This window comes from Falco rusticolus, chromosome 14 (genome assembly GCF_015220075.1).
Source record: "Falco rusticolus isolate bFalRus1 chromosome 14, bFalRus1.pri, whole genome shotgun sequence".
Taxonomy (NCBI): domain Eukaryota; kingdom Metazoa; phylum Chordata; class Aves; order Falconiformes; family Falconidae; genus Falco; species Falco rusticolus.
The window spans coordinates 7,646,422-7,658,849 of NC_051200.1; the positions used below are offsets into that span (position 1 = coordinate 7,646,422).

Genomic DNA, 12,428 nt, shown 5'->3' on the forward strand with positions numbered 1-12,428 from the left:
ACTGCCACATTAGTGAAGGAGCAGGTGGAGAGGAAGGGGATGTGGGATTGGAAGATACACCAGTTTTTCTAGATTTGCAGCTGCGCATTCAATACAGGAGCAGGATGGTGGGTTAGGAGCTCAGACAGCAGTAATTTCTATGGATATGAGCAACATATACCAGCCTCTGCACCTCTTATTGTCTGTTGTCTTCTCCAAAGAGAAGCCCATTGGTGGTGGATGTTCCTGCTACATACTGATAGTGTGTATGAACATCTTCAGCTACCTTTGCTGTGTGCTGAGATTCCCTCTGAGATTTCCTCACAAGTTCCCAAATAGTTTTGAATAACCACTATATTCCAAATTAAAATGTCTGCTTGATGTGCAAAGTACTACCCAGTAGCATTCATGGGGTCCATTTACTTTTCAGCCCAAAGACTGTCCATGTGAACTTGGGTGTTACTACCCACAGGCAGACAGTTCGGTGCTTTAGTCAGTTATTCACCAATATGGGAATCTTGCTCTTAGTTTGCATCATCCTGTTGCCAACTCTTTGCTCTGAGTTGCTGTGTAGTGTGGTGGGTTAGTTCAGTCAGGTCTTGGTTGCTTGTGAGAGCTGCACAACGCCCTTCCAACGCAGACATGTGCTTATCTGTGACTTCCCCATAGTGAAAAGAAATGCTGGTCTCTTCTAGTCTAGTGTGTCTTTATTCCAGTGTAACTGTGTAGTTTGTAGGAGCTGTGCTGCAAGATAAGGAAAGAAAAGTCTGCCTGGGGCTAATCTGGAGATCAGTGCAAAATCTCTACCTGTAGAGCAGGCCAAATAGCAGCAGAAATAGTGTTTGGTGATTATGTCCTTATGTGCTTTTATGTATTTTTTTCTGTATTCACACAGGCAATCTGTCACCCACAGCGCCGTGCACCCTGCACACCGAAAATAAAAACCAACACCTGCTTCTGCTGTGACCTGTACAACTGTGGAAAGTAAGCCAAAAATACCATTCCTAGCTGTGGGAAGGGTGAGCAGTGGTCATGCTGGTCTGCAGGTGTCTGAACGGCCAGGCCAGGGCGGGAGCAAAGTATCAGTTAATGACAGCTGTTGTGGAAAGGTATCTGAAGCTGTGGTTGCTAGCCACAAGGACTCCTAAACAAAAGATACCAAGTAAAGGGAGGTATGAAATGCACTAAAGCTGTCCCGGCTACGGGTGAGCATGCTCTGGGCCAGCCCAGCTGGAAAAATGGAGAGGGTCAGAATTTCCTTTATTTCCACACTTGGTGCCTTCCCCAGTTTTTCCCCTATTGAGTGTCCCCTGTCCTAACACCTTCCTTCTTTGTTGGCATTGTTTGTTCGCTGGATTTTATTTTGGTTTAGAAGACTGAAGATTTAAAAACCGGGACACTGTTCTTCCTCACCTTGTCACTGTTTCATTCCCCATCCTGGTAACAGGGAGGAGAGTTTGCAGGCTGGTGCCACCTGTGTGTTCATAAATCAGCGTCCTCTCTGCCCAATGAATATCTTTCATGGCCACAAGAGGTTGGAAGGTGTACCAGCACTGTGCAAAGATGAGTCAGAAGGGTGCTTACCAATCGAGAGCCACTGCATAGTGATCACACCATCATTAGATCTGGCTACTATGCCTAAACCAACTTAATTTATAGCATGTGCTGCTTATATCATTTGGAGTGTCTAATGTGTGTCAGCAAGCAATTAATAAATTGATCTTTTTAGTGCTGGCTCTTGCCCAGGGCTGTTTCAGCCTCAGCATTTCTCACAGTACTTAGTTGGGCTGGTCCCCACTTGAATCATTGGTGGTGGTGGAGGAAGATCAGAAGCTTCTGTTGGGAGAGGGTGGTTCTGCAAGCTGGGGTGGTTCTGCAAGCTGGGAGGGTAATCCCTGGTCTCTGTGGGACTTTGTTTCTGTGGAAGCCACTGCAGATGGGTGAAGTTCACGCTTTCCTATGGCAGTTTACAGAACACAATACCTTTTTACGAGCTGAAGAAAGTGATACACAGAGAAGTGATTGGAATAGAAAAGCTTGTAACTCTTCTGGGTTTTTTCGGTTGTTTTATTTTTTCACACACACACACCCTGGCTGGTTGAGGGTCCTGTGACCCATTTTCACCTCTCTATCAGTTGTTACCATCTCAGTCTAGCTTAGTACCACACAATTGTTCTGTACTGAGGAGGTGCTGACTCTTTTGGGATCTCAAAGACACAGACACTCAAAGCTGGTTAGCTCACATGTTATGGAAAGGATGGAAAATACAGAAAAAGTGACAGCAATCTTGCATCCCTCCTGATGCTGGGAACCCTGGCTATGGCAGCATCGGTTGAGCCTCTTCCAGTTGCTAAGTACATGCTGTACTTATCTGTGCAATGCTGAATGTCCTTGGTGCTACACCAAGGCTTGCTGGGAGCCTTACACTCACACATCTCCATAGGAACAAGCTCTTGCAAACAGTAAATACAGGTTGTATTGTTAAAGGCAGTCATGGTATGTGCTCAGGTTATACAGAGGTCATGCAAGCTAATACAGGTTTTACAATGTGTGGTTATGCTCTGCCTTGATTCTGTTTCAAGTCCTTGTCTCCTTGTTGCAATGGCTTCTGCAGTGGCCTGCTGCAACAAGATACGGAAAAAAGGAGAAGAGGAAACAAAAAATGAGTAATGAGGGAAGGAGAGTGGCTCTTGTAAAAGGGGGCAGGTTCCTGCAGGCCTTGCAGAGTCTGCTGGGGAGCTGAGCCTGGATCTCCTTGGCTCTTGGCCTTAAATACAAGCCTGTTCTTCCCCGTTTCCTCTAAGCCCTCATGCAGTTTGAGCCTCACCCCATATGTGAGCTGGGAGATCAGTCATTCGTAAGCCCTTGTTATTGTTTGTCCCCAATAAATATGTTTTCTTAAGGAGAATTTGCTGTAGCCCACTACATCTGGTAAGCTATGCCAAAGGCCAGCCTGTTTCCCCAAGTGGCAGAGTCAATACTGAAGAATCCTGCCTGTGAGACTCCAGCCCATGTGTTGCAGGAGCTGCTCTTCCCTTTCCAAAATAATGACCTAAGTGGATTCAACCCAGTTTTACCCATCTCTTTTCTTCCTGTTGAAAAGCTTAACACCGTGGGCAGAAAGGCCTCTCTGCCAGGGTCCCATGGCTGCCAGCCCATGCCGTTGTAGAGCTGCAAGGGGCAGACGACAGGAGCAGGGCGGCTGAGCTGGATGCACTTTGGGGCCAAGCCCTGCGGTGCCAGGAGGCCAACTGTGCTGGCCTGTGCCTGTCCCACCCCGCTGCTCTTGTGGCTGTGAGGAGCAGCCAGTGCTGCCCTAAGGGGCAGCTGCCGCTCCTCTGGACATGGACTGATTTCTCTGGTTAATTCCAAGACCGGTTTGTCCTTGGGAAGCCTCCAGGACCTCTGTGGAGATTTCAGATGGTAAAAATCAGAGGCAGGTTCAGACTCAAGGTCATTTGGGTATTTGCAAGTCTTGCAGGACTTGTTTCACAACAGATGGAGCCATCTTCTGCTGTTGTCATGCAGGGAGATCTCAGATGCCACAAGCATGGGATCTAGCAGGCTTCATCCCCGCTCCCTCAGTAGTTAGGTCCAGGCTATCATTAAATTGCAGAATGCGTTTAACTGTCCAGCAGGAGTACTTAGGTTTTATGATGTGTGGTGCATTTTTTTATCATTATTGTTGGTGGTTTTTTTCTAACCTAGCAGAGTAGAGATTTCTGGAGGCTACTATGAATACATTGATGTCAGCAGCTGCCAGGACATCATCCACCTTTACCACTTGCTTTGGTCGGCAACGATTCTGAACATAGTGGGGCTATTCCTGGGGATCATTACAGCAGCGATACTTGGAGGCTTTAAAGACATGGTAAGATGGTACCAATTTCTCTGTGCATTAAATGCAACAAATCAGGCAAATTGCCTTTTTAAAATAATCATGAAAACAGCTATTAGTATTTCAATGCAAATGATCTATGCATCACTGCAACCAGGCTGGAAGGAAGGGCATAAAATAACTGTAAGTAGAAAGTTGAAATTACTTGCTTTTCTGACCTGGTGTCACCACCTGAACACAATTAGAAAAGATGAATAGAATTGGGAGATTATATTTTCAAGAGGAATCTTCTCAGATCTGTTGGCAATACCAGGATGAATAAAAATAAGCTCTGTTAAAAACTGATCTTCCTTTTCATAGCATCACCTTCTACAAGGAAATGTGTGGTGCTTACTCATGAATTGTTGATTTTATAGCAGTAATAAGGTTCTGAGCTTTACAGACTGTTCAAGCAGCCGTGTTAGGCTGAAACTCTCCATCTCATTTCTTCATTATGCAGAATCTGAGAGGCTGAACTGGGGACCAAAACTAGGTGAAAGATTGCAAACTTCAGATAATGAAAAAAATGCTGTTCTGACAACATGACCTTTGAAATACCCTCACTTAATCAGGCTGCCTGTACCTTCCATAGAGTTTTGTTCTGCAGAGGACAAATCGATGGGGAGAACTGAACGTTCAACGGATAAATCTGGGGGGGGGTTTCAGTCTTTTGCAACTCATTCAGACTAACACAAAATGAGACACCAGAAAAGAGCATTTATTGTCCTGGCAATATATTTTTCTTACAAACAAATCTTGGGCCCTGCACTAAGGGTGCCTTATTTCAGAGCTCTGAATTTTCCTATGCTCCTTTCAGTCTTACCAACATCTTATCAGACAAAATGGGAGACACATCCCCAGCTCTTCGTCATGGCCTTTTGTGGTTTGATCCACATCAGATGGCCTGTAAATGTCTGCAAAAAAAAGATGTATAGAATTGTCTGTGAACAGCACTTCAAAAGGAGTTGAACTATGCTTATCTCAAAATGCACTGAATAACAGGGTAATCCAAATTAATGGATTCTATCTCCTACTCATGAGGATTCAATCTGAACGGTCGTTTCGTTTGAGTGCTGGCATACAGTGGACTATTGCCAGTTTGTTCTGTGGAATCTGAGAGGAAACAATAGGTGGCTGAGGAATGAAATGACCTTGGGACTTACTTGCTGCCTGAGAGGGAGCCAGATTGCCAGTTGCCAGTCCAGCAGAGTTGAGCTCTAAAGACACATAGTGCTCCTTTAAATCATTTCTGCTTTCATTCAGCTGTCAGCTTTGCATGACTTGGTTAGTAGCCTTGAGATTCTCTTCTTTTTGTTTTAACAGACGCCTTCACTCCCTACGCTGAACTGTACGGTTGAAAATGCCCACCCTTCAGTTTCCTACTACTCAAGGCCACAAGTGACATCCTACAACACCTACTACCACAGCACTCCTCACCTGCCTCCCTACTCCGCATATGACTTTCAGGTAGGGAACATTACAGGATGTTTCCTTGTTTAGCGGCAAAGTTAAATCTGGCTGGTCTGCAGGACTCTGGAAGCCTGTCTTCCTGTCATTCACACAGTTTAATTTTCCTGTTCCTGCAGAGAATACCAAATCTTTCCTACTAGGCATTGGTCCTTGGCAGTGCTCTCTTACTAAGGCACTGTTCTCCTGAAAGCTGTCCTTGAAGAGAAGGCAACAGGAGGCTGCCTGCCTGCCTTCCCTATTGTTTGCTGGTAGAGGCCACATTAAAAATATGCATTGCCTCTGGCACTCACAATGCTCTGAAGGCAGAGGCAAAGCGAGGTATTCAGGTGCTGGGTTTTGTTAGGCCAGTTATGTCTGAGAGAAACAGACGAACTGTTGGAAACAAGCTGTGTGAGCTCCTGAAGACGCATACTAGCTGAAAAGCTATTCTGTTCTGGGTTTTTTTCCACATGTTTCAGCTAGTCTAAGAACAGTGCTCGCAAACATTACCTCTGCTGTAATGCATCCCTTCTGAGTTACGGAGCTGTGCTGTTGGAAGCGGTGATTTCTTGTGAACCTTGCTGTCAATAATCAGCTTTCACTTGCTGAAGCAGATGAGGACATTTCTTCCTCAGATCTTCTGTCAGGTGCATGTTACCACAATAGTGGTGTTAACACATCATACATTTACTTTGCAGCCATCTGGGCTGAAGACTGGGTTTTTATTAACAAGAATTTAAGGTCCTGGACATCATCTAAGAGGTGTGCTCTGTGATAGCCACCATCTCCCTCATCAGAGGTAACACGAATCTAAACCTTTCTGGTTTTGCTGCCAGTGCCACTAGACAACGCTGTTGTCAGGGCTTCCTAGAAATATTTGAACACTTAGGTCAGAATTTCTAGGATGTATTTATACAGATTTGTGACTCATTTTTGAGATTAATGCAACCTGAGACAGTCACTAGTGTTGTATAACTTTTTACAGTGACAGAAATGCCAACCTCGGCGCATACCAAACCGAGCTCTGCTGCGAAGTCCTCTCTTCTCAGCCGCTGAGTGCTGTTTAATGCCGGGTTTGTCTGTGCTGCAGCCGCAGTACCAGCAGAGAGCTTGGCATGGGTGGGTTTACCCTGCTTCCCAGCTAGAAGTGCTGCAGGGGCTCTGCTAGTCTGTACAGCTCAGCCGGGTGGGTGGAAGTCTCTCTGCGTCTCACTGCTGAGCATAGGCGCTGGCACAAAAGCTGGGCATAAATTGAGGTAATCTAAAGTGAAAATAGCCAAGTGTCTCTTTCAGGTGCAATTCCAAGTCTGAGCATTGCCTATCTTCTAGGGAACCTGAGGGCCTGTGTGAAAGCATTAGCTGTGGAGAATCTCTTTTGCCTCGAGCCCTAGTCTGACCCGAGCAGTGTTTGTACCACCCTGACACCTTCTCCCCTGCCATCCCACAGCACACAGAGCAAGCCCAGCCTTGCCTCTCACATCCCCTTTGAAGGCTGCACTCCCTCTGATGCAAGAACTGGCCAAGTCAGTGCTTCCCACTCATCCCACACATCTTTCACAGGAAAAAAACCCCACCAGCACTCCAGAATCTCTAAGGAAACCTGTGCCCCTGCAAGAGCCTGGCTTTCTCACACAGCTCTAAAATGGCACGCTCAGCTCTCTGGTTTTTGGAGGAACACAAGCCGATGGGTGCTGTGGTGGTCACGGTGAGTGACTCTCCACCCAACCGGTCATGGTGAGGAAGGCAGCAGGCCTCTGCAGCGTGCCATGACGGGAACCAGGCAGGAGGAACGGGCCCCACTGGAAGCAGTGCTGGTATCATACTCCTCACTCTCTGTGTTTGGCTGGGGGCAATGAGGCAAGAAAGTCTCAGTCCTGCAGCGTTTTGACTTCTGCAAGCCCTGCAGAAGGCTCTGCAGGCTGTGACGAGAGAAGGCAGGCGAGCGGTGGCCTTCTCTGCCTTTCACCCTCTGTCGAAAGAGGAATTAGCGCTGTCATCCCAGCCACCGCTTCGTTAACAGAGCCAAGCTGCTGCCTGCATCTGCGCAAGCCAGGCTGGCTTGCAGCCGTGGCAGCTCCGCGCTGAGGCAGTGGGCACAGGCACTTTGTAACAGTGAAAACCTGCTTGCTAACGAGTGGCAGCACCACGGCGGTGCCCTTCCAAATGTCTGTGCAGTCATTTGGCTTTTGGTGAACTGTTGTGGTGTTTGAAATGGGAACAGTTTGCATGGCTTTCTGTGAGGTCCTCGATGAGCAGGCTGGTCTATATACCTGCTTAATAAACCATCGCAGGTTAATGTTAGGGGAGTGATTAAAAAAAGAAATGCCGTTTGAAAACCTGCTATTACTGCAGAGTCCATCATCCCTCCACCCACCCAGGTAAAATCTCATGGTCCCCACTGCGTGCGGGGACCCCCCCGACGTGCACTCCCACGCCCCTTCCCAGCCCTGTGCAGATGCTCCTTGCACTTCTGTCTCTGCCGGGGCCTTAAGCCGGGCACGTTTGGGATTTGCAGTCCATGCCCATAGCCGGAGGGTGCTGGAGGGGTGCGTGGTGCTGCAGCAGAAAGGTGCTGCGCTCCAGCTTGCTGGTGGTGCAGCCGGGCACCATCCAGCACCGCTTGCTCTGCAGGTGGCTTGTTTGGGTGGGCCAGATGGCCGAGAGCAGCACGGGGCGCAGCATGGCTGTCGGGGATAAAACCGCAGTGTATTAGTGGCTAGAGGAGCAAACGTAAATAACTGTATTTGGTTACCTGTTTGCCTGGCCTGTTTCTGGACAGAACCCAGCCTGTGTGCAGGTCTCTGACACTGCCTGCACCGTGTGACTTGAGGCTTTAGACCTAAGGTACTTTTGATAATGAAGTCATTTTGGAGAGCAGAAATTAATCTCCAGGCATGTACAATTTTGTTTCTGCACCTGTGCAAGCTTTTTACTTTACTGAAGGAATAAATTACTTTGTTATCATTAATTTGGGGGGGTGGGGCGTGTTATTTGTGGTGAAGAAAAAAGGTAGTGTAAAAAGAAATTTTCTGCAGCTTGTTCATTGTTGCTACTGGCTGATGTGTGAAGCCCAAGATTGGAGAGCGACTCACCAGTTTTCACTCGTCCAGCCTCTGTGAAATGCAGCAGGTACACAGAAGTGATGAGAGAGAAGTGTTTTATTTTAATTTTTTTAAATGCCTTCTTCAGTTTTAGGTCTAAGGAGTCTCATGCAAAACTTACTTACAGGCTGTGCTTACCTGGAATGCAACAAGTTATTTGAATACTTATTTGTATGTACATATGTTTTGCAGAAGTGAGCCTTGAAATGTTAATTTTGCACTGCTTCGTAATGAAGTATCCCTTTGCCAAGATCCTTTACATTAAGAAGTGGTTACATTACAGCCTTCTTGCTGTCTCCCTGCAGCATTCCAGTGTGTTTCCAGCCTCCACTCCTTCTGGCCTCTCCGATGACCCCCAGTCAGTGTCGCCGTCTCCCAGCTATATGTGGTCCTCTAATGCGCCACCTCGTTACTCACCACCGTATTTTCCACCTTTTGAAAAGCCACCGCCTTATACGCCATAAAGAATGTGGGAAAGAAGAAAAAAATATTTGCCATTGAAATAATTGTGAACATTTTGTATTTATATTTTACTGTGGTAGGGAGCAGAAGGATAGATACAGAAGATAATTGCAAATACAAATATTAGACTGGACTGTTCTTTCTTGCGAGACTTACTTCAAAGGTTTAACAACAGAATATGAGGAAGGGGACATACTACTGATGTTTTGCAATGTCAGTGAGTAGCAGGTGACCTAAATTCCAACCTCTTTGTGTTACCGCAAGGTTCATGTAGTCCTGGGTTTTTAATAAAGCGATACAACACAGATGATAGATTCTGGTCTGCCTTACTCCACCTTGTGCCAAGCTGAAGTAAGGGTAGCCAAGATCAATAGTTGCCAGAGAGCATCAGTCTGTTTAAGGTGAGGGTGCTTGCAGACAACTCGATTTGACACTTGTTTTATTTGGCCTTGAGGCTCCAGTTGCTGGGATTTCTGGGGGCTGTAGAACCTAGCTCACATCATGTGTTGGTTACAGCCTACACACTGGAAAAATCTTGAGGGGAATGACAACAGTGTCTCAAACTTTAACACTAATGAGAAGAGATAACATCATAGGATATTTTCATGTATGTCTAGCAAAACAATTGGAATATTGTTTTTTTAAGGGGCTAAGCTTTAACAGGCAAGCTGTTTCTATTTCAGGATGATTCTTAAGATAGAAGGTGAAATGGAGTTGTCTCTCTCTGAATTCTGTGTAAGTAATGCTGAAGTCAAATAGTTTGGGTGGTTGCACTGCCTAAATCTTCCTTGTATTCCTATCAAGAGCATCAGGAACTGTCCACAAGTCACTGAAACAGTGCAGTGAAAATATTTTTTTCCCTTCTGTTTGGTTGAGAAATTTTTTTTTTTAGCTTGTGCTTTTAACTTTTTTAATGGACTGAGTCATCACACTGAATAAGCACTGTTTTAGTAGCTGTATTATGGGCTGCACATAAGGAATATCCACTAGTAGCTCTCCAAGATGTAAGTCTCACACGGATACAATTCAACACCTTGTAATATAGGATGAAACTGATAGGAATTTGCAATTATTGTTGTGACTTTCATTTAATCTCCAGCTGATGACTGTGCTGATTGATCTAGATTCCAACAGATTTTGCATGCATCCTGCATAACAAAAGAAGGTCAGCTTTGTTACACAGCATCCTGTAAAGTGTGGTTCTACTCCAGGAAGTGATTTCAGATGACAGTGTTCAGATCTGAGCTGCTCAGCCTGAGTGTTCTCAACTGCTTACTTCAGGGATAAAAAGAAGGTACTGACATTTTAGCCCTTATTTCCTAAAGATTTCATTTCCTTGGCGTCAGATTGTTGACCCTAATCCTCAGTTGTCTACCTTTACTTTCAGACAAAAAAGGTACCTAAAAGCTAAATCTGGCTTTCAGAATCTAGAAATGGGATATATGCGGGGAGGGGGGAATCCAGTTGGGTTTTAAACTGTGGCATCTCTCTAATTTTAACCTAAAAAAGAAAGAAAGAAATACTGTCAACATGGAAAACAAACACTGAAGTCTAATGTCACTTTTCAAAGTACATCCACACTTTATAACGCTGTTTTTAATCCTATGCATTTGCAAAGCCTGTAGGCTAGGCTATGTGTTAACCTTATTTCCACTGTTAAATACTAATCAGTACATTAATAAGCTAAAGAATGACACTGTTTATCCAGAAGCAAGTGTTAACTTTTCTCCAGTAACAAAGAAAAATAAATGGCTGGAGAAAGGAATACAACTCACAGGATTTAAAGCAGTAGTGTATGCAGAATATATCCTGGTGACATTTTGTTTTACTATAGATTGTTAAAGAGCAGCTTCTATATATTTGCATACTGGAAATAAATTTATATACTAGGGCATCATCCATTTTGTACTACATTTTCCTGAATTAAATCTTGATAGAGATCATGGGCAATTTCAAAATAGACAGTACTTCTGATAAAACTCCCCACAAAACTAGAATCAGAAGGGCACATTAATATCATAAAATATTTTATTGCTGCATCTTTGATATAAAAGCTAACAGTCCTGTCCCACTTCTGACAAACAAACTCTACCATTTGTGCCTGTCAACTAAATAGGGCTAGAAGGACTAGGGGACACTACAGGACAGGACTAAGAAACTCATGAGAATGTGACTTGGTGGCAGATAAATAATTAGGAAATTACTGTGTCATTGGTTTTGAGTTGACAAATACTAAACTTAGGAAATTATCCAAATTATCTTTTTTTTTTCTTGTAAGGTATATTTAAGCAAAAATTACATTGCTGCTTTAAATTCACTATAAAAGGACAAGTCCATCTTCACATTTAAAAAATTACCGGTGGGATTTTCTGTTGAATTACCTGTTTCCTTCTGCTTGATCAAAACTAAGCGTTTAATGTAAATGCAACATTCTGCACTGTATTCATCATTTCTTATGAGAATGTCAAGATTGTGACTCATATGTACCCTTTTATTACTTTACCAAAGTTAAATAAAATTGTGTGACTTTTGTAAACATTTATAAATTGCATTTCACATTTTAGCAACTTCACTGTTTTACAAGCATCTTTAATGTTAGTTGATGAATCCCAGTATAATAGCACCGTTTAAAAAAAACCCAACAGTGGCAACACAAAAAAGCGTGCCAAAAAAATGTATTTTGCTATAATGCAAACCGGTGTTTCTACCAGGATTAGCTAGAGACACTTTTTTTTTTTTTTTTAGATTGTTTGTAAAAGCCCCAAATGCCCCCCCACTTTGTAATTCTGCAGTTCTACCCACGCAGTGGGGTGTCCTGACTTCAATCACTGTAAAGTCGTATTACTGCTGATTTTTTGCTTAACACTGAGTCGAATAATCCAGCCAGTGCAGCATCAGTGTCTCCTTTACTTACTTTCATGTTGCCTAGATTACTCTGGGTTTAATTGGGCCTATAAGAAAGATGGGAAAAGAAAGACTTTTATTAGGGCCTGTAGCAATAGGACAAGGGGTAATAGTTTTAAACTGAAAGAGGGTGCGTTTAGATGAGATATTAGGAAGAACTTCACTGTGAGGGCAGCGAGGCGCTGGCACAGATTGCCCAGAGCAGCTGTGGCTGCCCCATCCCTGGCAGTGTCCAAGGCCAGGCTGGATGGGGCTTGGAGCAGCCTGGGCTGGTGGAAGGTGTCCCTGCCCATGGCAGGGGGCTGGAACTAGATGGGCTTCAAGGTCCCTTCCAACCCAAACCATTCTATGGTTCTATAACTCTGTCCTACTAATGCCAGCTGCTCCTTGATATTATCAGAAGTAGGTGGAAGCCCTAAGCCAAGGAGATAAAAGCATCTAAAACATCATTTGGTACCTTACTTATTAAATTGCATTCCTTACCTGCAAGAAGTCTGCATAAAGTAACTCATTTTCTCCATGTTAGCCACAGTTCACTAACAATCTAACTCTTCCAAATCGTAACTAGTCAGCAACCTGGTAAGAGAAGGTGCCCTAACCATGAGTTAGCTGAAATGCATTGCACTGGTCACTGGGTGTGTTTTTCTTGATTTCTA

At 44.5% G+C, this 12,428-nt stretch overlaps 1 protein-coding gene across 2 annotated transcripts in view; it reads left to right on the forward strand.

The window, feature by feature from the left end:
- Positions 1-11,410, forward strand: part of TMEM255A (transmembrane protein 255A) — a 28,232-nt gene extending 16,822 nt beyond the window's left edge. Inside the window, exons 6-9 of one of the 2 annotated variants that reach the window (XM_037408094.1) lie at positions 875-963; positions 3,688-3,850; positions 5,180-5,323; positions 8,712-11,410. In XM_037408094.1, the coding sequence (XP_037263991.1) occupies positions 875-963; positions 3,688-3,850; positions 5,180-5,323; positions 8,712-8,870 (555 nt within the window). In that variant the 3' untranslated portion in view covers positions 8,871-11,410. The remainder of the gene's footprint in view (positions 1-874; positions 964-3,687; positions 3,851-5,179; positions 5,324-8,711) is intronic. The other variant, XM_037408095.1, reaches the window with a different exon arrangement.
- Positions 11,411-12,428: the final 1,018 nt, after the last annotated feature.